Source organism: Podarcis liolepis (assembly GCF_965112155.1).
Source record: "Podarcis liolepis genome assembly, chromosome: 1".
Lineage (NCBI taxonomy): Eukaryota > Metazoa > Chordata > Lepidosauria > Squamata > Lacertidae > Podarcis > Podarcis liolepis.
In genome coordinates this window covers 46,166,749-46,193,072 of record NC_139554.1, presented here as the reverse complement: position 1 = coordinate 46,193,072, position 26,324 = coordinate 46,166,749, and the positions used below count along the sequence as shown (strand labels likewise).

Sequence of the window (26,324 nt, the reverse complement as noted above, 5' to 3'; positions counted from 1 at the left end):
TTTACTGACACTTGTGCAGTGCATGGGCAAAAAATGAATACTTTTCAGATTAATATACTTTTTAAAAATAGCAATATATGTAATATTTAATGAAGTTATACGCACAGCTTTCATCTCTGTATATTTTCTTTTCTTTTCTCTTGTTACAGTTTAATTACTTATTCAGATCAGTACATTGACTATGACCCTTTTTTAACTCCTGCTGAACCTTCTAATCCCTGGATAAATGATGATGCTGTATTTTGGGACTTAGAAACAAGGTGAGATATTAATATTTTTCACACTTCTTACTATTATTCATTTCTATACAGCTTTATATTTTTAAGGGGGGATCTCAAAGCTGTTTACAACCTATATTCATATAAAACATTGCAGAGCTCTTTTGGCTGCACAGTTTGCATTATCTTTATGTGAAGGATTGACACCTGCCTATAACAGAGGGAGAGGTGAGATGGCAAGACCTTGCAGAGAACAGCTGCTGGCTGGCTCCTCTCTTCCCAGAACTGACTCCCAAAATCCTAATAGTCAAGTAACAATTATTATTATTATTTATACAGCACTATCTATGAACAGGATGGTTTATTTACAAAGGAGGGTCCCTGCCCAGTTATCTAACATTATTATCTAAATTTGCTTCTCCTCCTCCTTATAGATTCCTTTGTCCCTTATTGTATCCCATCTGTTACATTGGATGTCGTTATTTGAATTTAAAATAAGGGTAGTTAACTTTTCTGTCTCAGGCTGCATACAAGCCCAGAAGAGGGATTTTGTGCGCTCCCTCAAACTTGTCATTAAATATATCATTAATTTCGTATTTTCTGAGATAAGAAATTTATTAGAGTAAGAGACCCTTCTGAGGAAAAGAATACGGCTGCATACTTATCACTCTCAGATTCTCCTCTCAATACATAAAACAGATACTGAATAGGAAATTATGCCCCCTCCCTCCCCAGAAAATCATAACTCACCCCAAATATTGCAGGTTGACATTTTCCTCTCTTGGGCTACAGAGTCGATTTCTTCAAATTATAAGCAAGTGTTTCTCTCTGATATCAGCTTTGTATCCACAAGCAGAGAACTACCTAGCTTATCTTTTTCTGACATTTTGACAAGGTAACAAATCATCTGTTTTCATACATACAGATTTCTCTACTCTTTGAAGTCAAAAGGATGTGTGTGTGTCCCCCTTTAATTTAAATTATCACTACAGGCTCACTAATGAGCATTTTGAATTAAGCTGTCACAGAGAAATATACGTTGGGAGATCCGGGGAAAAAACCCTGGCTGATCCTTATCTTTGTATCCTTTGAATAGCAAGGAGCCTTCTCAGCACCGGGTCAAAAGATGGGGCTTCTCTATAGATGAGGTGTTGAAAGATCCCGTTGGGCGTGACCAGTTTCTTCGGTTTCTGGAATCGGAATTCAGTTCTGAAAACCTCAGGTAAAGACCCTTCAGATACTCTAAAGATTTAGTGCTCCAAAGGTTGCAGTACTTGCTCTGCAGAAAAGTTCACTGATGTCAAGAGCAAGGAATGTGGGAATTGGACTCCTGTATGGAATGCTATAAATTAGCATGACAGCAGTGCTAGTCTGTATCTAAAAGGTACCCTTAAGGTACCACTAAGGAATTTGCCAAAATCTTTGTTAAAAGGCATGCTGGTTGGATTTTGATAGAAATCTACAATTCCCTCTAGAAGAAGGTTAATTTTCCATATATGTTGGACTAAAATTAGTTATGATGCAAGGCAAAAGCTAAACGTGAGCGATCCCTGTCACCCTGTTATCATCATAACAAACACAAGCTGCAGTGACAGCTCAGTGTCAGTCTGTCAGTCATTCATTTGCTTAGCATTACATGCAAACTCACATGCCTCATCGTTTTCAAAAGGGGCAGGAACAATCTCTGGACAGAGATCTGAGACCCCATCTAGTGTTTAACAGACAGCTTTGTTAGTAGATTCCGATAATACATTTATATGCTTGTGTCAAACGGGGTCAGATTTTGAATCAGTGTTACTGAGTGAGCTAATTCACAAAGAGAACAGAACAGGCCTTATAACTACGCAATGTTTTCTGGGACGTCACATAAGGCCACTGAAGTATAGCTTTGCTTTATTTATTGATAAAGGATGTGGCAGCACCTTGAGAACACTGTTCTGTGACCGCTCCTGCAGCTACAGCTAAAGACTAGTTTCAGAACTGCTACATTAGATGCTCATAGTTCTGCAACAGATATCTTGGCGAATGCCCACACATATATCCAGGGCAGGAAGAAGAAAGGAATAACTGATATAGGGATGGGCTAGTTAATAGCCAAAGGATCTCTGTGACGCTTGAAGAATGCAGTACTTATTTCACTGAGCCTACAACTGAATGTTCAGTATAGATGGATGAGACACAGCATGTTGTGTACTGGTTAGAGTCTTGAACTACAGTGGTACCTTGGGTTAAGTACTTAATTCGTTCCAGAGGTCCATTCTTAACCTGAAATTGTTCTTAACCTGAAGCACCACTTTAGCTAATGGAGCCTCCCACTGCCACCACGCCACCGGAACATGATTTCTGTTCTCATCCTGAAACAAAGTTCTTAACCTGAAGCACTATTTCTGGGTTAGCGGAGTCTGTAACCTGAAGGTACCACTGTACTAGGACCAGGGAAACACAAGTTCAACCCCCACTTGCCTATGGCACATTTGGACCATTCAGTCACTATCACTTAGCCTAACCTACCTCACAGAGTTGTTGTGCGGAGAGATGGGGAAGAGGTGTGCTGATGTGAGCTCCTTAGAGGAAATTGCAGAATATAAATGCAGCTGGTGGTGGTGATACCGGAATAGTGAAGGGATAGTCCAATCACAGGGGAGGGGGCAATTGTGGAGTGCAGTTGTGGCTGATAAAGGAAGACCTCATCAAAGTGCAACAGCCCCTAGGACCAGATGGGCTGCGGAAGGAGAGGCTGCTAGTTCTGGGAGTTCCAGGATCCTGTGGGAGGGAGAAGCTATTTCAGTATTTTGCCTGTGGCGACAAAATGCCTAAAGCCAGCCCTGAGGGGGAGTTTCACCAGCTGTCTCCAGATTTTTCCTGTCAGAGATGTTTGTGTATTCGAACCAGCTGGAGAAATCTCCAACGTCACAATTAGAACTCTCTTTCTCTCTTTATATTAACCTAAGAGTAAGGTAATTCCTGAACCTTGAAAGCAAACATGTATGAATGCTGAGAAAAGGGACATTTGTGAAGTACCTAAAGACCTTAAGGGCAGTTATTAAAAAAACAGGATTCACAAACACAAATATAATGGAAGACAAGCAATTGGGCGGGGGGGGGGGGCTTTGTTAGGTTTACTAAATTCCCTTAATTTCAGATACTTTTCTATTTCCTTGTTTATTCCAGTGGGTAGCCATTTCCTCAGAACAGCACAGTGTTGTGAAAACAACAAATGCCACTCCTGTGAACACATCAATATTATCCTTACCTGATACACAGGATGCAGATTTAGCTGCACCTTCCTCTCCCTCCTCTCAGTGTGCTTAGGGCAAGGAGGAAGGACCAAAGCTCAGTGATGGAGCACCTGCCTTGCTTGCAGAAGGTCTCTGGTTCAATTCCTGGCATCTCCAGGTAGGGATAAGAAAAGCACAGGACACACAGGCCTACTGAGACCAGGTTCCCAGAGAGGAGCTCCCAGCCGCTTTGCCCCTTTTTGCAGCTGTGCTACACTAAGACAAGGTTTGGCTTGGTGTGCAGTCCAGCCTGGGGCTCCTAGTTCTGCTCTCGCCTCACTAACCCTCAGCTGTAGCCAGTGTTTGACCTCGACTCATTGTCTCTGTACCTACTGCCTTTGACAGCCTTGGACTAAAATGCCTGTCAGCTGCCGCCATGTGCATAGACACCTCAGCTGGGAGTAGAAATGGTTAGTTGTGAGGCAAGGCAAAAGCTAACCAACACAAGCTGCAGTGACAGCTCAGTGTCAATCCGTCAGTCATTCATTTGCTTAACGTGAAGGTTCAGCACAAAACTGGAAAAGATCCAGTTGCCAAGACAAGAAATCAGCAAAAGTGATTAAACAATATACACTATGTATATGCTTAAAAGTATGCCTTTACCCACCTGGTGTCCTCTAGATGTTTTGAACTACAACTCCCATCAGCCCTAGCAAGTGGGAGGTACCAAATCTGGAAGGTACCAGGTTGGTGACCTTATATGAAATTACTTCCAACATGATAACAGGAAAAGACACTACTGCAAGCATATATGTGTCTATAAAGAAGTGAACAACAGCAACAAAACACATTTTCTTGACAGTGAAAGACGGGTACTAATCAGACTCCTAAGGCATCTTGTCCTAAGAGATGGTACAAAAGGTAATGATTACTGTCTCTGTGTGACCTTTTAAACTGTAGTACAAAGAACATGAGGCAGAAATTCCAAGGAGCTGAAATAACTTTGCTGTTTGTTGACATCAGCGTCTGTAGTCTCTTAGCCACTAGAGGGTGCAGATGCTCTACAGGTACTAGTTTCTGCTAAATTCAGGTGGAAGATCTCTGACATCGTGTGGATACGAAAAGGAGCACTATATTTCATAGGCCTAGAGAAGAACCCGAAGCCTGACTGATTGTAGAACTGTTGCTACTCACCAGTGTTCACAAGTTATACTGGAAATCCTGTAGAACTGAAAATTATACATGGAAAGCTTGCCACTCACCTCAGAATCGAGATGTAAATGTGAAGCATGTTCTATTTTCCTCTTTTAGGGGATATCATAGATGCAGTGTCCTGAGCCACACTATGTGAACAGGGTCCCAATAACAACCCAATTATAGCCCACCTAATACCTTGAGATCTCAATGTTTTTGTTTTCTACACCCAACATAAGAAAATGCTCCTAGTCTCAGGAGCTGGACAATCTATTCTGGATGAATCATACATGCTTTCATGACGCCTGCAAGTGGCTGAAGCTTTGGCACTGTAAGCCCATCTGAGAAGCAAATCCAAGCTGCACTGAGCTCAGAGAATTGAAGAACAGGTGTCACAAATAAATACTTTTCACACCAGTATCCTTTAACACACAGCAGGTCCTGATCAGAGCAAGTATGATTCATTTATATTTCCCAGTATTTGGGCGGGGGAAATGAGTTCTTTTGCAAGGCTGTGGCTTTGATTTTTTATAAGGCTCAATTAATATGAGCCTTATAAACATAGTAATTTGGGTGCCTGGTAGCTTAAACGAGATCTGAGAAGGGCAACGAACGCAAAGAGCAGAATCCTTGGCATATCTTCTCAGAATTAAGCCCCACTTAATACATACATTTTATTTGTATGCTGCCTTTCCATGGTTCAACCCATGCTCAAGGTGGCTCAAAACATGAGCATATATATGTGGGAATCACTAATGACAGCTATCACTTCACTGGAAAAAGACAGCTTTTGGATTGCCCTTTGGATTTGGTATATATAAATGTTTCTTTTGATGAGCATGCTTTCAAGAACAACTATTACCTTACAATGAAGAAATGGAGAATATTCTCCCTTCCGGATGGTATAAATTGCATTACATGGTTATCTTTAGCAGACACTAGACAGTGATTACGGTATATAAGAAGGGGACATTATGTGGAACATATTTCTGCCACATCCTGGTGGGTTTTGAATACTATTCTCACAAGTAGCTCCTCTGACTTCCCATGATTTGAATGCCTTTGTGAAGACTACAGAATTAGACTCTTTGGCTAGAAAGGGTGCAATCTACCGAAATGCAGTCCCTCATTGGATGTACATTAAAATAAACAGTAAATATACCCTGGGTGGGTAGATTCTTCCTAAGAGGCAAAAGGCAAAGCACATCCTCGATTTCTTCTGTGCAGATCCTTGCTGGTAACAGCCAGTATGGAATTTGACTAGCAGTAACTTAATTTGTGGTTGTGGTTAATATTAAAACTCAAAACCCACCTTTCCTTCTTTTTTTCCAAATACTCACAGTGGCATTTGTCATTTCTAAATGTGTTTCTTTCTTATGGCTGTTTATTCCAGGTCTGCGTCCTCTTTGTCTGTTGTCGTCAGTTTACGTTCTATTCTGCCTGCCCACTGCCACAACGGTGTGCTGTCTGTAAAGAGAATGTAGCGAGGAATCCCTTTCCTCTGGCTAGGCAGAAACCTTTCTCCTCAGGCTGTCTTTAAAGTGTGGGGGCAGCCATTGTAGCAGCAGAATAGCTTTGTCCTATTTGCTGGGGGGCTTTCCATGCCTGACATTGCCTTGGACCATCACCATGTCCGCTCCTTATCCCATAAAATGGAGGTCCATTTTAGAAGCCTCCTTTCTTACGCAGGTTTGCTGATTGCATTGCATACTAGTCCCGCATTTCAGTATCCAGAGGAGATCATGTAGTAATTTAGGCTGGGTTAGGTGTTTTCTTTCAGGATTACAAGCGCTCAAAATGGGTCTGTGTAAACTGTGGCTCCCAAGGACGGGCTGCACCACAGCTGATCATTAAAGTGTTCCATATCTCAAATGGCTTATCCTCCTTCCTCTTTCTCTTTGGTTGCCATGGCTATGGGGGAGGAGGACCGGAATGGACGGTCAATCAAACTGCAGGCGGTTTTGAAAGGCAACTGTGGAACAGCCCACCAGATCCTGTCACACAGATGGCTTTAATACTTCTTGCAGGGTGGAGAGATTGTTAAGAACAGGAAATGGCAGAATACAGCTGCCTTTTGGGGGGCAGGGGGAGGTACGAAAAGAGAAAACTTCACAAAGCTCAAGCCAAATGAATGGAAAATGTCTTTTTTCCAGCGTTAGCAACATGGCTGAGGTTTGTGATTAAAGAGAAGAGGGCAATCTTTACTCTCTTAAGTGGTGGAGAAGGAGAGAGGCACAATGGATGTGCTTGTTTGCATTTATATCCCACTTTCCTTCCATCACAGAAAATATATGTAGTTCCCTGGTGTTCACCCATCCAGCAGAGAGCAAGGCACACACCTGAGCTTCAGCAAAGCAATGGCCTCGTGACCTTTTAACACCATGCATTTCTCAAGCTGCTCATAAAGGGTTTACCTCCAGAGTACATGCAGCATAGACACCTTTCGAGATTTGGTTGGGGGGGTCACACATATTTAATCATCATTTGGCGACTTGCACATTGAATGAGCTGTCACAGACCGAGTACCGCAGATTGCATTTCCGTATCAGCTGACACATAATGTTTCTGCATGGTGCAGTTTCAGCTGCCAGTGGTGAGAAACCACAGTAGACAACCGAGCCAGCCCCTCTTGTACCACTTACAAGAAAAAAAGCAAAATGGTAACAGAGCATGTGATTTGCATGCAGAGGCTCCCAGCTCCAGTCATGGGCTTCCTCAGTTAGAAAGATCAGGTAGCAGGTTCTGGGATTGCCCTTTGAAACCCTGAAGAGTTGCTCCTTATACAATTTCTTGCCCTGACAGCTCTTGTCTAGGGTTGCCCCAATTGGATGGAAGTTGCAGTTATTGTGAATGCCCACTGGGTGTCATTATCACTTTGTGCAGATTCCTGACAAAGCACTTTCTTGGCAGTAGGAAAAAGAGGTTTATTTCTACAGTTACTTTTAAGGGGCACCTAGGGGGGGTATTTTTGTTACGTATGTGTAGGCAACATCCACCCCACACCAGTGTGAACACATCCAGTTGCATCGATATGTCATGTTAAGCATTGATAAAATGTAAATGCCTCATTTGAGTTTCCTCTGGTGTGTTATCAGCTCCAGGTGATTAAAATTGATCCTGCTGGACAAGCATATGAGCACATTATAAGCAGTAAGCAACTCGGGCACGCAGTGTAAAACAGAAAATTGTGTATGGCAGATGTACATGTACAAATTATTTGTTTGTTTGTTTCTTAGATTTTATACCCTGCTTGATTGTAAAAAAAAAGGCGGTTTACAAAAGATAAAACAGTAAAATCAAGAAAAAAATCATAACCCTACTTTAAAACATACAAAAGATAAAATACTAAAACAGATTAAAATTACTTTGGCATTCTAGGCATCTGTGTAGACTTTTCTAAACAAGCATGTTTTTAGCAAGTGCCGAAAAGAGTACAGTGGTACCTCAGGTTACATACGCTTCAGGTTACAGACTCCGCTAACCCAGAAATAGTGCTTCAGGTTAAGAACTTTGCTTCAGGATGAGAACAGAATTCAGGCTCCGGCGGCGCGGCAGCAGCAGGAGGCCCCATTAGCTAAAGTGGTGCTTCAGGTTAAGAACAGTTTCAGGTTAAGTACGGACCTCCGGAACGAATTAAGTACTTAACCTGAGGTACCACTGTACAGTGAAGGCGCCTGCTTGATCTCAATAGGCAGGGAGTTCCAAAGTCTGAGGTACTGCCACACTAAATGATCAAGTTCTCCGTTCAGTATAATGGAAGGAGCGTCTCCGCCCCCATTGTTCAGCCTGGACACTGAGGTCCTCCTCCAAGGGCCTTCTGGCAGTTCCCTCACTGTGAGAAGCGAAGTTACAGGGAACCAGGCAGAGGGCCTTCTCAGCAGTGGTGCTCTCCCTGTGGAACACCCTCTCTGCAGATGTCAAGGATAATTTTTAGAAGACATCTGAAGGCAGACCTGTATCAGGAAGTTTTTAATGTTTGGCATTTTACTATGTTTTTATATGTGCTGTAAGCTGCCCAGAGTGGCTGGGGACACGCAGCCAGATCGGCAGGGTATAAATGATAAAATTATTGTTGTTATTATTATTAAATGCAGAATGGGTATTAGGTGGCACCTGTAGTAGTGCCAATTCTGCCGATCAAAGTGGTTGACAGGACACCTATTGCGTAAGGCCATCTTATAGGTAAACTGGTCCCAAGTTGTTAAGGGCTTTACATATCAATAGTAACACCTTGAACTTGGGCCAGTCTCAGATTGGCAAGCAGTGCAGATCTCTGAGCACGGGTGTTATATGCTGGCAACCTTGCAACCATGCTGCAGCATTCTGCACTAACTGCAGCCTCTGGATGAAGCACAAGGAAAGCCCCTCATAGAGCACATTGCAGAATCTATCTTGAATAAGGGCAATTTCACAGATGAAGATTTTTATAAAAGAAATCCACTGTGTTTTCTATCAGTTCTTTACATGAACTCCACATTGGATTTCATGCACATTCCATCTCAATTTATCACCTACCTTAACAGCATTTCCATATTGACTCAAACCACAATAGACTCAAATGCACCACAACTGCGACCACTTTCCTAGTGGTTAGACCTATCACATTTTGGTTCTTGCAAAGTTTGTTTTACGAGCCACTGGATTAGTGTAACTGAGTTGTGTTTAACATAATTTGAATATTCGCTGCATAACATGTCAGCTTCTGTTCTATAAATGAATTTTCTTTAATGTAAAATTCAGTGGAGCTAGGACTGGGATTAGCCAGTGCCATGGTAGCTCAGGTTGAAGCACATCTCTGAAACGAATTTCCCCTGTCTTTTCCCTTGATACAGGTTTTGGTTGGCTGTCCAAGACCTGAAAAAACAACCATTGCAAGATGTAGCTACCAGAGTGGAAGATATCTGGCAAGAGTTCCTCGCTCCTGGGGCCCAGAGTGCCATCAACCTGGACTCTCACAGCTATGAGATAACAAGCCAAAATGTCAAAGACCCAGGGAGGTACACATATGAAGATGCACAGGTTCGGACTTGGGTGTCATTCCTAATAGTGCACTAGAACAGAGGAGGGGGATGTAACTTTTTAATTTCAGGTTGGGCAAGAATTGTGTCAGTAAAATGTACTTGTGTTTAGCCAGTTAATATATACAATGAGGACTACGGGCAAAAATACAAGAGCTGGATAAGCCAATTCACACTAGAAATGTATTCTCAAAAAGGAACTAATTGGATATGCTCCCAAACCTAGCTCATTCACAAAATCCATGGGACTTTTGTTGAATTTTCTCCTTCTACCAGAAGGTTAGAGTGTGTTGCTGATAATACCAAGGTTGCAGATTTAATCCCTATGTGGGACAGCGGCATAGGGGGTTGGTCTAGATGATTCTCAGGGTCCCTTTCCAGCTCTGGGATTCTATGATACACCCCCCCACACACACACAAACCTGGCACCACACTTCTCTATGTCTCATTAGTGCTTGAAAGGGTTTGAAGCAGGAACTGAGAGATAGTTCTCCTTTAGCATGAGATAACCAGTGCAAACACATTATAATGACATATCACGTTTTCTGGGGGCTGAGCCTTGGCACTGAAAACAAATTTCAGGGGTGAGACCTGGCACACCCTGGCTCAAATTAAGCAGCGAGTTCCCACAGGAGTTCACAGACATCGCATTCCTGTGCAATAAGCCAGGCATAATTAGGTAAAAGAAAACAGTGATGTGGTAGGGAGGATGTGAGGGTATTCTATTAAAAAACTGTGCAAGATGGGAAAGAGAACAAACAATGGGAACATCCTTGGGTTGGCTGGGGGAGGAAAAGGTTTCGCTATGCAGTACTTATCTTTTTAAACTGAGCCCTCCCGTAAATTGAACAAGTTATCTTAAGCCCTAGAATGTGTAGAATCTGCATCCAAGGGAAGATCAAATGGTCCTTGCCTGCTTCATATCAGCTCATTGAACATCATGCTTGCATAGGAGGCAACGCACAATAATTGCTCCATGCACCCCAGATTTGGTGGCTATCAGTGGCTGGACAGAGCCTATGCATCCTGGGATCTACCAGAGTGGGCCCCTGTTGCAGAGTGTCTAGCACATGGAGAGAAGGGGCCTATTTGCTTGCTATGGCTCTTCTCCATGCGTAGAATAAATATGTGCGTGGTAGACAGCAGCTGGTGCTACCTACTGCCATTTGCACCATGAAAAGCCCATCACCAAATTCTGCACAGAAGTGATGGCAGGGCTCCATGCAGTGAGGAATTCCAAATCCTTTTGGGGTATGCTTGTGCGTGGGCCCATGTAGCAGCAGGAGTGGGAATCTGCTGCCACCTCTCATGAGTGCATTCATTCTACATGTGGAGAAGAGCACAAATGAGTGAACAGGGCTCAGAGGTATGCCCTGGAAGGAGATGGGGTTAGTGAGTGCCACGCCCCTCCTTCACTGCAGGTAGGCTCTGCATGCATCCACATTAGGCTTTAGTACTTAGCTGAATTTAAGGAAGTCTCAGTTACTTGAACTATATTGTCCTACGGAGATTATTTATAGGAGCTAAATTCTGATCGCTGTTAATCTTGCTTCTCATATTCACGCACACCTACCATATAAAGAGTTACCATTTTTGCCAAGCGTGTGCAGAAGGCAGCAAGTCCAGTGGGATGAGTTTCAGAGGTGATGCCCATCACTGAAAAATAAATAAATGCAGATAATGCCTATTTGATTAGCAGCATGCCAAAATGTAACTGGTGTGGCTGGATCAGCTGAGACATAGAAGTGGGAAGCAGCCAGGCATATATCTAAGGGAAAGAGAGAAGAGCTGTTGCTTTAGAAGGCAATGGTGCCTGGAAAAAAGACATAGCAGCCCAGATTGTTTTTCTATACAGGAAATGAAAAAGGATTTCCCCCAAATGAGTAAGCGCATGATGGTAAACGCATCGTTCAACATGTTTCAGAGGCAATGCACTGTGGCTTTGCAGCATACGATGTATCTCCATAGTGGGCTTTAAAACAGCATTTGCCAATCGTTACAAGTCCCCCCACCCTGATAACACAGGCATACGGCAAGCCCAGATGGTAGTTCTGTTCTGAGAATTACCCCACAGCCAAAGCCTATACCCGCAATGTGGTTTTGCCCTGCCTTTCAAGGGATACAGACCCGTATCCATTATACTCCTCTGCATATGTTTTTCACTTCTAATTCCCCATAGACGTGACCAAATATATCATAGTGCTGACACTTGCTGGAATGTGGCCTACAGTGCTGACAAGTTATTGTTGTAATGTAGAATGTTTGCTATTGTAGGCTGTTTGAATAAAGCCACATCCTGTCCCTCTACTCCCACTCGAGTGCCAAAAAAACCCCAAACTGCAAGAAAAATCACCATATTTCCCCTGCAAATATTTCAGCTTGTGGGCAACATGTTCTTCACAGAGGAATACATGGGGAGGATAAGGATGTTGTGGCTTCTTGGCTACTGATAAGATTACTGAGTCACAATTTAAAATAGAAACAGGACAGACATTATACAGCTGGGGACCCTGCAAAGAATCTGTACCCTTCTGTTGGGCTTTTGTGTAGGTGAACATTTTGAAACCTAGAGCCCTTCAAGCGTTTTGGAGCCTGACTGTGGGCTATTCTGGCTGGGGCTGATGGGATTTGGGAGTCCAAAACATTGGGGGGGGACCAGATTGGGTAAAGCTGGTGTGAACTAGCCTGCTTCATTCCCACCAACATTTCATAGGTGAATCTTTGTGGAACCTTTGTTTTTTACTCCCAAGGAAAATGGGGTTGCTGCTATACTGACACAAAGGATTCATTGACTGATCAGCTCTCACCATCCCACTTTACAATTACACATTTTCCTTCTCAATGTAGGGGGGGATTGAATGGTATACTTGAATAACTTACACTGTTGATGATATGTACATAATAATAATAATAATAATAATAATAATAATAATAATAATAATAATAATTTATTATTTATACCCCGCCCATCTGGCTGGGCCTCCCCAGCCACTCTGGGCGGCTTCCATAAAAACCGAAAATACAGTAAAATATCACACGTTAAAAACTTCCCTGAACAGGGCTGCCTTAAGATGTCTTCTGAATGTCAGGTAGTTGTTTATCGCTTTGACATCTGCTGGAAGGGCATTCCACAGGGTGGGCGCCACTACCTAGAAGGCCCTCTGCCTGGTTCCCTGTAGCTTTGCTTCTCGCAATGAGGGAACCGCCAGAAGGCCCTCGGCGCTGGACCTCAGCGTCCGGGCAGAATGATGGGGGTGGAGACGCTCCTTCAGGTATACTGGTATACATACGATGCCACAATATATAACTGCTGAACTGCTGAACTAAATCTCCTGTTAACAACTTGTGACTTTGATCCTGCGTTCTTACACTCAGTGTGTACCTGGATGAGAATTCAGTGTACAGTGGTACCTCAGGTTAAGTACTTAATTCGTTCTGGAGGTCGAACCTGAAACTCCTGTTGCTGCTGCTGCCGCGCCGCCAGAGCACAATTTCTGTTCTCATCCTGAAGCAAAGTTCTTAACCTGAAGCACTATTTCTGGGTTAGCAGAGTCTGTAACCTGAAGCGTATGTAACCCAAGGTACCACTGTATACAGTAGGAAGAATAAAGCCAGCTCTCAAAGCAGGCACTGACTCTGACCATTTCTGGTCTTTGCATCTCTACAGGAATGGTTTTGTCAATAGCATTGCTCTTTACAATAGCTTAAAACTGTTTCCCCTCCCTTCTGTCTGACGAAAGGTTCAGTGTCACCTGGAAAGATGCACACTTTGGCTGCATCAGAAATTGACCCAGGAAAAAATGCCACATAGTTCCAATTTTATGTTCTTTGGTATCTTGTATTGCAGCCGCAGGCTGCCTTGCCGCTGAAGGGACAATATTGTCCAAGCCTAGGTGCTGACACTCATAAACTATCTAGAAACAGAAAATGAACTCGTGGTACTTTTTCCTTCTATGACTATGTAGCTACAAGTCAAGCAGCAAATGTATTTAATCCAATAGCAAAGCCAGCTACTCCTATAGTAGAACTACTACCATTGAATGTTTAAAAATGCGGCTGCAGGTGGAGTTAGAAGAAGAAGAGTACATTTAGGCAGCTGCCTGCTTGGCCTGAAGTACTTACATGAGACCAAGCCACTTGTGACACAACAAATTGAGCACCAGTCATGAACCATTTATTGTGACAACCTCTCTGACAGCCTCATTTTTGCAGTCTTGGGCAGGCAGAAAAAGCAAGAGATCTACAGAGCCCTAATATGGGCAGGCACAACTCCAGGATTACAGTGCTGTAAATATGGCTTCCTTTGTCATGTCTCTCATGCTGGTGGATCATCCCCCTCACTGTTGCCAAGTGGTTAAGGATGCTTTGTCCTCCTGTTTATTTCCAGGAGGAACGAGGGGCCTGTGAATGGGACCTTCTGCCAGTGGTGGTGATATTAGTGTCAGTGGCTGCCATTATAATTGCCCATGATGCACCAGAATCGCATGGTTTTGCCCCGGGGCCTTTTTGGCAATTACAGTAGTGGCCACAAGCCTATTGGCAAACCAGGTCAGGGGTCCCAGGACAGTGCCATGTCTCTTGCTTTTCCAGAGATGTTATGAAAGGCAAGGGAAACCTCTTTTCCCCTTGTTCTTTCTTCAAGCGCATGAAAAAAGAGTGGGGGGGGGAGTTCTTCGGTTTGCACAACAAAAGGAAAATAGGGATGCTTTCTTATATTCTGATTAGCTCTGTTGAATACTCAGCGCAGAAGACAGAGATAAAAGTGACACAATTTTAAACAGTTCAGCTGTTCCCAGGATGTTTGTCTAGTACATTCAAGGCCCTGACTGGCTGGTTGCCCACCCTGTGTCCTAGCCAGGGTTGTTGTTGTTCAACGGTTGTGTAGGAGGAGAGGGAGCCTTGAGATCTTCCTGCCGTGGATTGATTTGAAGCAGGTGCCTTATCGAAGCAGCCTCCATCTTATCCCACCTCCCACATACCCATCTGGAGATCAGGGTTGCTGTGGTTTTGTGTTCCTTTCCATTTGGTTCTAGAAAAATGTCCTTCATCTCTTCCCAGAGATATGGCTTGTACGTAACAGGAGGGAAATGCGGGAGCCATATCTTTATAGCAAGGTTTTACTTCCCTCCCTCCTCAGTTGTCAGCCTTGGTGCTTGGAGATTTCCTCCTAGACTTTTCTGACTGATTTATTAGCATGGCGGGGATGGGGCATAGGTTATCAACCATTATATCTTCGTGTTCTTTACTCTTTATACTCACAAAGTCAATCATATTGCAACACCAACCAACAGCCCCATCCCATTTTCCCGGCTGATGTGAAACAGGAAAGTGCTGCCGCCCTGCCAAAGCCTCACTTGCTGGGATTGCGCAATGATGGCTTCCAGTGTGATCTCATGAGATTTGTGGAGCTCTCACGAGATCTCACTGGAAGCCACTGCCATTGCTGCTTCTTGCTCCTCCAGAGGCGGGTGCCTAGGTCTTCCGAAAGCTTTAATTCTTCAAAGATGGGCCTTCAAAGTCTAGTCTGCTCTTCTGGTGGGGCACTTCTGGTGGTTCCCCGTGCCCCTGAGGTTCAGCTGTCCTTCACTAGGGCCTTCACATGGCAGTCTCTGCCCTGTGGAACTCCCTGCCAGTGGAGGTTCAGCAGGGAGCTATCCCTGCCTTCTGAAAATGGCACTATTTAGGCAAGCCTTTGCAATATGGATTTCTCTTTTTAACCAGTCATATATCTACTGGTGTTTCAAATAATATCTTATGGCTATTTATGGATTGAGTTTATTATATATTTTAAATGTTGCAGATTAGAAATATTTAAATGAATGAGTGAGTAAATGAATAGTACGACTTCTAGAAGACATCTGAAGGCAGCCCTGTATAGGGAAGTTTATTATGTTTGTTGTCTTACTGTGTTTTTATATTTTGTTGAAAGCTGCCCAGGGTGGCTGGGGCAACAAAGTTAGATGGGCAGAGTACAAATAAAATAATAAAACTATTATTATTATTATTAGTCTGCCTGACAGAAGATATGAATGGGATAGCACAGGCTGTCATGGTTTTGTTACTAGGCCTACTCTGGTGTCTTTAAACAGCCTGATACATGAAGTTTTCCCCCATTCCATTCTTCTCTATGCCAGAATAAGGGACAGGAGAGAGACCAGCTGGACTGAGTTACATTTTCAGTAGAAACAGATGTAACCTTCAATGGTGATAGAATTACAGTAAGGTCTGGGAAGGTCAGGCCCCTTTGCAGCGTTAGGGGCCTCCTGGCTTCCCTTCAGGACTCAGAGATATGCATTTTGTACAAAAAGAAGGAGCAGAAGGAAAAGAATTCTCCTTTGTTTCACCCAGACTGGTGTTCAAAGCACATGGAGCTGAGACAGGGGAAAGAACAAATTCACCCTAAGAGCTGTGTGAGGCAGAAGCAACGGGCTGAAAAGGGTAAAAGTTTTCCTTCAAGTATTCAGGGCAAATAAAATCATAAATATCTAACACAAGTTACACAGGGAGAAATTGCATCTGCGTGCTTTCAAATCCTCTCAGACTGGGGGGTTTGGATGTGTACTAGACATCCACATATCAAAACTGAAGTTAGAAAATAGGAATTCTGAATTTATCCCCTGCCCTCGGGCCGCTTTTTCTAAATCTTTCATTTTTTATATATCCACATTAGCTTCGTACATTTGATGTAATGTGGATTCACACATCGGTGTTCCTATAAAAACAGCTCTATCAAAATCTATAAGCCATGGCAGCTAAATGGAACCTCCATGTTCAGGGGCAGTTTAGCTCATTGATGACGGAAACTGATCAGGAAGGGCAAACAGTCTCTCATGCACAGTAGATTTTTGAGAAGATATTTATTGTGATCTTTAATGGGTGCTATGGTGTCCGTGGGCACCATGCTGGAAACCCCTGCTGTTATTGGAAACTGCTCTATCCAGGTGCTAGGGTTCAAGTCATTACTTGGGTCTTTCAAAATGATGATGTAATTAACTGTGAGTAACAGTAGGTGCCCTGGGACAGGTCCAGGGGGACAATGGGAGAGAAGACTTTGCCAACTCCCCTGCCCTTGCAATCTGTTGTTCAATGCCAAGAACTAATTGCATATTTTCTTTATGGGCTGCGCACACATTTTAGCAGTCCTGTAGCATCAGCAGATATTATTGGCATCTCCATAGGGGTGCAGACTTTAATCAATATAATCTGTTGCTCTAAGATTTTCTATCCACTGCCTGCATAAGGACGGCTTAACTATTGCTGAAGCTATAATTCAAGCCAGAGCCCTTGCAGACGGCTGCTCTCTCAGGTATGACAGCGAGAGCGACGCTGAAGCAGCGACAGCTGGAGGGCACTCTCTGCAGGTTGCAAAGGCGAGTGCAGCTTCCCCAGCAGAAGTTGCACAAAGGATGAAAATGAGTTCTGCCATTCTTGGGCCAGCCCTTCATCTGGAAAGGGGAGCTTGCAAAACTTTGCAGTCAGAGAAGAGACTTTTGCTAATTTATTCCTTCTGCATTTTCTTAACATTCCAAGCTTGGGAATAATTTTAAACCATTACCGCCTGCTGGTGCTATTTTTCTAGAAAAAGAGGTACCGGAACTCGCCGTGAACGCCTCCCTTGTTCTCTTAAAGTGGCAGTGGTGCCCACCTGAGAGGTGCCAGAACTGAGTTCCGGCTGGAAAAAAAAGCCCTGCTGCCTGCCAGTGAAAATAATAGAGTTGCAGTGGTTTACCAGTCCCAAGATAGGCAGCTCTTAGAGACGAGTCATATTTGGTTATCTGCAAAAATAACTGTTCATCAGTTGGCTTGGTGTTTTGTGGTTTGTTTTGTTCTGCTGCTGCTGCTGCTGCTGCTTTTTGAGCAGTGCAATGTGGATGTAGAAGACTTATGTGACAACAAAGAGGCACTCTGGGAAAACTAAGGCACTGGGAGAATCTGTGGCAGAGAGAAGTCCAGAACAGTGGCAAAGCTGCACGCTCCGACACGGGGGGCGGAGAGCAGGCAGGGGCATGGCTGGTGCACGTCCCAGGGGTGTGGCACACCATCTGCAGGGGTGTGGCGCGCGTCCCAGGGGCATGGTGTGAGTCCTGGGGGTGTGGTGTGCCACCTGCAGGGGCGTGCTGCCCGGGTGGTGGGGGGATGCATGGCACGTGTCCGGGGGGTGGCCGCGATGGTACCCCCCCTCCCCGATGGTGCCGGGGGTGGTACGCTCCCCCTGCCCCCCCTTTCCTCCACCAGTGCTCCAGAATCAGGTAGAAGCTGAAGCAAGCAAGTGGGGTGGGAAAGGGCAAGAGGCAGAGATGAGTCAGGCTGGTGAAGAGTCACAGGCATCTCTCTCTCTTGCTGCGACAAGCTCCCTCCCTCCCTCCCTGACTCCCAGAACCACAAGCGGCATGAAAAGTGCGGAGCAAAGGCAGGCTGCACGCAGAAGTAGTATCCGATTGCTTGGGAAAGGCCCTGGAGAGGAGGAGACATACAGTAGATGGCTTGGGGAGGTAGAAACCTTTAGTCTTGGCAACTGGTTTCATGGAGTAAGACCTACAAGGAAGGAGCTGGTGTGCTCAGTAGGCCTGACACTCAGCCAAGTCAGTGAAGATTGTATTTTTGCTAATAAAGTGTGAACACCAACTTTGACCTGTGTGATTTGCTGCCTGGCTCGCTCTGTGACAGATATCAAGTGCAGGTGGTATTGACTGGTGACAGGAACTTGTAAATATGTGCAATAGCTTGATGGAATAGGGGTGGATGGAATAGGAAAGGAGAACTGTGTATATGTTTGAAGCAGAGGTATATGTGTGCAGAGGTGCTTCTGTACCAGGATCATTCACTCTACCTCAGCCTTCCCCAACCAAGCACCATCCAGGTATTGTTGAACTACAGCTCTTTTGCCATGCTGGTTGGGACTGGTGGGACTTGGAGTCCAATGACATTTGGAGGGCATCAGGTTGGGGAAGGCTGGACTACAGCAATAATGTTTGTACTGTAAACATGCTCCAATGGCAGATACAAGTCTAGAAGATTCAAAGTGTTCTCAATGGCCCCATCTTCACCAGTAGAGAACATCTGTGTATCAGTAGCTGTGTTAATCATCTATATTTTGGGTGATCAAGTCTGTTCCTGAAATGAGTTCTATCTGGCTTCTGATAGGATGCTTTGAGGGTCTGCTGACTGAAAGATGAGATGGAAATGTTTTAGATAAATGCGCAAATAATAAATATTGTATAGTATTCATAAATGCCTGCTTCGTATCCAGGAAGCCTCTTTGGTGTTTCTCTTTTCTAGGTGCCCAGGAAATGTTGACTAGGTAACAAATCTCAGCCCGTTGTTTCTTCCCTTCCCACAGGAGCACATTTACAAGCTGATGAAGAGCGACAGCTATGCACGTTTCCTCCGTTCTAACGCTTACCAAGACTTGTTGCTGGCAAAGAAGAAGGTATCTGTCGGGAAGGACATGCTTGCATCTCTGAGCACTTCTTGACTCCTGCCTGCTGCTTGCTGCTGTGTGAACATGGAAATTAAGTTATTTGGGGGGGCTTCTTGCTGACTGAAAGCACTTCTCTCTTCCTTTCTCCTTGAAGCTCCATGTTTGGCATCCCTATAAACAGCAGTCAATGTGAGGAAGACCCACTCTGAGCATCCTCTGCGAGGATCATGTGAACTAGAAGCTGCCTGGTTCTGAGCCTGGTCATTGGGAAGGGGCAAATGGCTTGATTGCCAAAGGGTCAGGGTTCAATCCCTGGTGGGACTGGGAAAGACCCCCTTTCTGAAATCCTAGAGAGGTGTGTTGTCAGTCTCTGTGGACAATGCTGAGCTCTATGGACCAATGGTCAGATTTGGTATAAGGCAGTTTCCTAGGCTCGTACATCAATGGCGGACACTGGCCGTCTGCCCGATCCTCCTTTCTCAACTCTTCTACCTCAGGGTCAAATGACAAAATACACTTGATGCACAATGCGCAGCTACATCTCTGTTTTTTCTTATTTGCAGCCATGGAGGACCCTGATGTTGCTGTTCAGCTCATCCCTCCCTAGGAGAAACACAGCTATGGGGATTAGTTCAAAAGTTCCCACTGGCACTAAGTTCTCATTGCCTCCCCTCCCCACCCGTTGCAGTTCTAATATCAATCCAGCGGAGGGCCACACCTGCAATTAAGTAAGGGGAGGACACCTGGAGACACAGCTGCATGCTAAGGAGAAGGTGTAATGTGTAGTTTGACCCTAAGGACCTTTAACTGGAGATGTGAGAGCTTGATCCTGGGACCTAGCATGGGATCCACTGTGGAGTTACAGCTCCTCCACAAGGATCTCTCAAACTAAACATAAGGCATTAAAATCCCATTCTAAACAACCTTCAGGACAAATATGTGATCTTGTGTAACATTACCTATGAATATCTTTATTTTTCATAACCATGGCAGTAACTAATGACTGGGGAAAGTAGCACAAACCCTCTTCCATTTAGTGTATTATGTCAAGCCTTGTAGCTTCTCGTAAGGGATGCCTTGCATGGAGACTTCGTCATGATTTCTTATCAGCTCCCCGCCCCTCCTGTTTTACCTGCACTTTCCTGTATGTGGTTTCTCCCCTCCCACTTTTTTCCATTTAATTTTAAACTAATTACAGTAAGACTGGGAACTCCTCAAAAGCGACACACCTTTCCATTCCTTTCTGCCTTTTTGGCATCTGCATGCCCATTATCAGCAATATGTTTTCCATCCAGGTCAAAATAATAAAGGGTTTCTTGTTGCGCTGATAATCACCTGATTATCCAGGCAAGGAAGAATGGTGGGGAACAGAGGTAGTTTTATCTCCATTTGTGGCTGTGTTTAAACGTCTTTCAGAAGCTCCTCCACCTAGAACCATGTTGGATAGACATATGAGAGAATTCCCCACTTCTCTCATTCGCCTTTGACCTTCAAGACACTTTGTTCAGAGTTTTCCCAGCTTCTGCAGCTTGGGTTTACTGCCATTTCCTATTGCTTTGCTCTTTGCTGTCTCCATTCTGCTGGGGCTTCCATATGCTGCCAAATTAAAGTTAGCCTCCACTGCAGCTCCAATGTGCCCTCGATGATTAGAATGGATTTCCCACAATCCAGCAGTCCCTTCTGTGTTCAGGAGCTCAGAGGCACAGCTGGAGTTACTGAGCAAAGCCTTCGCACTTCTGTTAGTGTGGCGGCGGCCCCTCATGCACTGTGGAGACAACTAGATTGGATCGAATGTGTTGGAACAATTGGGCGAAAACTATTGTACTCTGAAGCAGCCTTCACTTAGCTCCAAGAGTGTGCCAGGTATTTTCCAGAACCATATTTTCCGTGCTGTCTGCCATTGCGAATGCTGTATAGAGGCAACAGACCAAATAAGAGGTTCTCTTATACCAGACATTGACTTCAGGCAGGTTTTAGTGGCATAAGTCGAAATGGGGAAATGCAGGTACTGTGGTAAGGTCCTATTTGCTCTGTGTGGTTTTCTTGTTTCTCTTCAGACTGGTGGGTTGCTGCCACAGATGGACTGTGGGCTTGATGGGTTACTGTTTCAAGAGGCCTTCTTTAAAGTACACCTTCCTTTTAGTGTATGCTTCAGGGTGCAAAGTGACTACCTATGAGCATCGTTCTGCTGCTTCTGTTGGAATCTTGTCAGATGGTGCAAAGCATCAGATTTTATTTAAGGTATACATGTAGTCCTAGTCTGGATCTTCAACTGGTGCCACAGATTCCTCTAGTAGTCTGGTCCCAGAAGGGGTAGCCTTCTTAAATAACTGAACTGTGGGTGCTGGGTGATCAATCACCTGTAGTGGTTTTCTTTTTCTTTTTTCAGATGTAGGGTTTTGTACCCAAGTGCTTTCAGGGGATCAAGTGACTGAAGTACGGTTGGTTGGTTGGTTGGTTGGTTGGTTTGCTTGCTTGCTTTGTTTTTTAAAGAAAATGAAATAATTAATGGGATTGTAAGAGGTTGTTTCAGGAGGATGTAAGCTTTGCTGGAGTTCTGTTTCAATTTCAAAACTAGAAAGGGTATATAAGCTTCGCTGCTGCAGAAGGACAGCAAAAAGTGTTTAGTCACTTAAAGAAACAAGAGTCCAAAACAGCTTTGGAAACAAAGTGAGCTCTGAAAAGCAAAGCATCCCAAAGGAAAGCTATAAGGACGTGTTGATGCAAAGTGTGCTTCAGCTGAAAGGCCCAGGGGCACAACCCCATCTCTGAGTCCTGACTGACTGGGAAGATGGTTGGATGTGACACTGGGAGGCAGCATTAACTGAGCTACCTCACAGCTGTTAGGGCAATGCCTGCCTACTGCTCCCTAAGAGTTGATGAGGGAAACATCTAATGCAGGCATGTCAAAAGTCCATTTCGGGGGCCTAATCCAGCCCACCGGTCAACAACAACTCCAGCTCCAACTCTAAAAAAGCTCAAAAACTTCAATCCTAAAAAAATCAATCCTAAAAAGCTCAACAACTTTTGGTTGGCCCTTTGGTCGGACCCCACGGTCCTTCATTTCATCAAATCTGACCCTCTTTGAAAAATGTTTGGACACCACTGACTAATGTATATTTTTAAGAGTGAGAGTAAAGTGTACCTCTTGTTTTAATCCATCAGCAGGCAAAGAACTATAGTCATTACCTCTTATTTCAAACTTCATGGTAATATAACACTATTTCATTGTCCCATGATAACAACCATTGATCATATCATTTTTCATCCCTCTATCTAAATTTGAATGTTTGGTAAAGGTAAAAGGACCCCTGAGCTTTAGGTCCAGTCGTGGCCGACTCTGGGGTTGCCGTGCTCATCTCGCTTTACCGGCCTAGGGAGCCGGCGTACAGCTTCCGGGTCATGTGGTCAGCATGACTAAGCCGCTTCTGGCAGTGCACAGAAACAACATTTACCTTCCTGCTGAAGCGGTACCTATTTATCTACTTGCACTTTGACGTGCTTTCAAACTGCTAGGTTGGCAGGAGCAGGGACCAAGCAATGGGAGCTCAGCCCGGTGCGGGGATCCGAACTGCTGACCTTCTGATCGGCAAGCCCTAGGCTCTGTGAATGTTTGTTAGTATCAGCTAAATTTGCTCTGATGGGTTTTAACTTAAGTTTAAGGCTGCATGTAACTTAAGTCTGTTGTAACTTAAGTCTAAGGCTGCATCCACACCATACATTTAAAGCACATGGCTTTCCCCAAACAATCCTGGGAACTGTAGTTCATTCTCACAGAACTACAGTTCTTTTTATATATAAAAAAGATTGTGCTAAGAGTTTTCATAAGACATTACAATAAAAAACAAACTAATCTAAACAAAAAGAAGATGAAGAAAAGAAAAATACAAAGTCCTCTCTCATGGGTAGATCTTTAACCCTTGTCTCACAAAGAAAGAGGTGGGCCCTCCCATTTCTCACCTGGGAGCTCCCCTTTCTCTTCCCCTTCCACTCTGGAAGAGCTTCCCTGCTTCTCACACAGGGTCCTTCATCAGCCAGCCATCACCTTCACCTGCATCAAATCCCCTCATTGGCCCAGAGAATAACAACAGCAACAACTAGAACAAAACAATACAGAAGCAAGAGCAAAGCAAAAAAGGAAAAGTAACAAAGATAGAAGTAATACAGGAATGAGAAAGCAATACAAGAATAAAAAAGGAAGATCAGGAAGAAGAGAAAAATGAAAAATAAATAAAAAGGACTTCCAACTATCCGTCTGTCAGTTGTACATACAAGAGTTCTTTAAAGTATTCAAAATGTTTACCCCAGGGTGGTATCCAGCTGTTCCTCCTTCTGCTAGGTGATGTTTTTCCCAGTCTTCAACTCCTGGCGTCTCAAAATTATCAGCACTGCTAAGAAACTACAGTTCCCAAGATTCGGCTGGGGGGGGGGGGGAGTCATGTACTTCAAATATATGGTGCATATGCAGCCTATCATTAAGCTGAATGGGGTGGCTGCCTCCAGCAGTTGAATTTGGTTGTCCTGAAAAGGCAGCAAACGGATAAATAAAATAGCTTTTATTGTTGTGTTTTAATGCCAGGTAGTGGGAGAGGGGAGTTGTGAGGTTTTCTGCATCAGGCACCAAAATAACTTGGCCAGCCTCTGGAGTCCTGTGCCCCTTAACCTGGGAAGGGGCATTTGCTGCTCTGCAGCAAAATGACTTGGATGTGAAATCCCCTGCAGGAATGACACATCCTGGCACTAGGTCTTGTATTCAAAGAACTAGCTATTTGGGTGTTTGGAGTAGGAGCAATCAGGTCGTGTGGCTAAAGCAAAGCCAGGGGAAAGAATGCAGATACGGTAAACCTATGGACCCACATTTTCTCATCCCCTTGCAGCTAACTGGAATGAGCGCTTTCCTTATCAAAGCATTTTTGCTTTACATAGCTATGCCCAACTCTTTGCTACAACAATGGGTTGATTTGTTCTCTTCTGGCAACTGCCCTCCCCCCACAACCCTTTTTTTTTTGTTTTTGCATGTTTGAAAACTGCATAAGCGAGCCCCTGCATATTTGTATGTGCTGAATTCTGCATTTACATAACTTAATGAGTGGAAATGTTAACATGCTGCCGCAGACAGAACGGTTAGGTTTGTAATTATTCGCCCTGCTTTAAGAGAGGGACACACAGAACGCTCCAATTAAATTCATCAGGGTTTATGAAACTGTCCCCAGGATGTTCACTTTTCAGTGGACTCAAGCAAGCAGCAAAGATCTAGTCACCCACAAGTTATCATCTGAGCATACTTCGTTAGGCAGGAATACTGTTGATAACAAAATGCACACTTCCTTTTTTGATCTGTGTCAATCTATTTGTCATACTTGCAGTGCGATGCTATGCACACTTACGTGGAATTTACGTTCCCCTATGTTCTAGCAAGTGTGTTTAGGATTGTGGCCTCAGAATAGCCTCGCTCAGGCGTGTTGCCTTAGCAGGGAATGTCAACATGAGCAGGGAGGTGTGGGAGCTTGCATGTTCACCCCACCCCTAAGGCCCCCACATGCATCAGCTCCACTTACTCCACCCACAACCTTCCCACAATGCACTCGGAGACCTACTCATGAACAAGCACTCTGATAGCAGAGGGGCTTCCTGATTGCAGGAAGGCATCTAAAAACATATTTAGTCTAGCATGCCTGGAAACCCCTTCCAGACTTTCCTGCTCAGTTTAGGAAGGTTGGGGTAGGGCAGGACATTGGGGAATTGCCCTGCCTGAATGCCCCTTACTTGTATTGGCATTTCCTGTTCAGGCATAATGCCTAAGCAAGGCTTACGTCTATAGTACCTGTCCATTTTCAGAATGCTTGATGTGCAATATTTCAGCCATCCTCACAAGAACCCGGCAAGGTAGGCCAGAATTATTGTTCCCATGCTTCAGATGGAAAGAGGAGATACTGGTGAGGAAACCCACTGTTTGCCTAATGCCAGCTAATAATTCTGTGTCTCAGTTTGAACTGGAAATGTCAGAACACACACCCTTTGCTGCATCATTACATCAGCTCTGAACTGATTTGGTCTCAATCTCTTTCAGCACAAGAAAAGGCATATAATAGGTTGTATTCATTGCTGTTCCCCCTTGAACTGATGGGAGGTTATTTGACGCAGCAGAGGCTTCGGTCAGCACAACAGGAAGGAAAACAATTTTCACCACTTCCCTCTCCCCCTGCAGACTGTGCACGCCCCCACCCCCAAAAAAATCTGCTCCAGATGGTTAGGAGCAGTGTTGTGGGGCAGAGGGGTTTTTGGTTTTGCAAAAAATTCAATTTTATACATTCATTCATAACAATGGATTAATGCAAAGTGCAAATAAACATTAGGCAGGTTTTTAACTTTGTTTACTAAATACCTGTAAAATAAACCAACTACATTAAATAGCTCTCTGGGGCATCATATAGTATTCTGTTGCAACCTGAACATTTCCCAATGAACATTTTCTGATGCAAATTACCTTAATCTGCATAGGAAAGTTTTCTAGACAACTTTCCCAGAAAACCCACATCCCTGTTTGGGGGACGCTTTGGAACAAGCCTGGGAGGTGGCACAAGATGCTGCAGGGAGAAGAGGGAATTAGCCAAAATAAGCTCCCTCCTTATTTTGGAAATCTCCTGTTTCATCATCTCCTATTGAACACCATTGGGTGCAACCCATTCAGGGATCTAGAACCAGCTGTGGTTTAATGCAATTCTATTCATTTCCCAAAATCTATACTTAGCTGCCTAATGCGCAGTCAGGCCATCCAACTCAGTGTTATCCTCACTGAGGGGCAGCAGTTCTCCAGAGATTCAGGCAGGAGTCTTTCCAAGGCCTTCCTGGAGATGCCAAGGACTGAACCTGTTTCCTTCTTAATTCAAAGCATGTGCTCTATCACTGAATGATAGCCCCTCTCCACTGTGCTATGTTGGCCCAAATAAGAAGGCCAAGAGACATCCCTTCGGTTCATCAGGGCCCAGATAAGCATCATTGCGCAACTTGAGCTGTGCACATCATCCACAAGGCCATGGGCTGCAATTTCAGGACCCTGCTTTCAGATGCAGGGTCTTTCTGAACCGATGTTTTGCAACAAGTGTTAAAATAGGATATGGAACGCCTTTAGTCTCCCAAAGCAAGACACTTCAGAAAGCCTTGGAAGAAAATCTGTATATTTTAAGATTCTCTGATCCCAAACCTCAGCTTTTCTTAATTACGGATACCTAGAGGTCCCACTTGCAAAGAAGAA

General features: G+C 44.2%; 1 protein-coding gene across 7 annotated transcripts in view; it reads left to right on the top strand.

Annotated features, from left to right (window-relative positions):
• Positions 1 to 26,324, top strand: part of RGS6 (regulator of G protein signaling 6) — a 211,074-nt gene that overhangs the window by 161,907 nt on the left and 22,843 nt on the right. For 5 of the 7 annotated variants that reach the window (XM_083508813.1, XM_083508812.1, XM_083508811.1 and 2 more), the window contains 4 exons: positions 150 to 260; positions 1,315 to 1,440; positions 9,463 to 9,649; positions 18,989 to 19,078. In XM_083508813.1, coding sequence (XP_083364939.1) covers positions 150 to 260; positions 1,315 to 1,440; positions 9,463 to 9,649; positions 18,989 to 19,078 — 514 coding nt within the window. The remainder of the gene's footprint in view (positions 1 to 149; positions 261 to 1,314; positions 1,441 to 9,462; positions 9,650 to 18,988; positions 19,079 to 26,324) is intronic. The other 2 variants (XR_014527471.1, XR_014527472.1) reach the window with 1 other exon arrangement.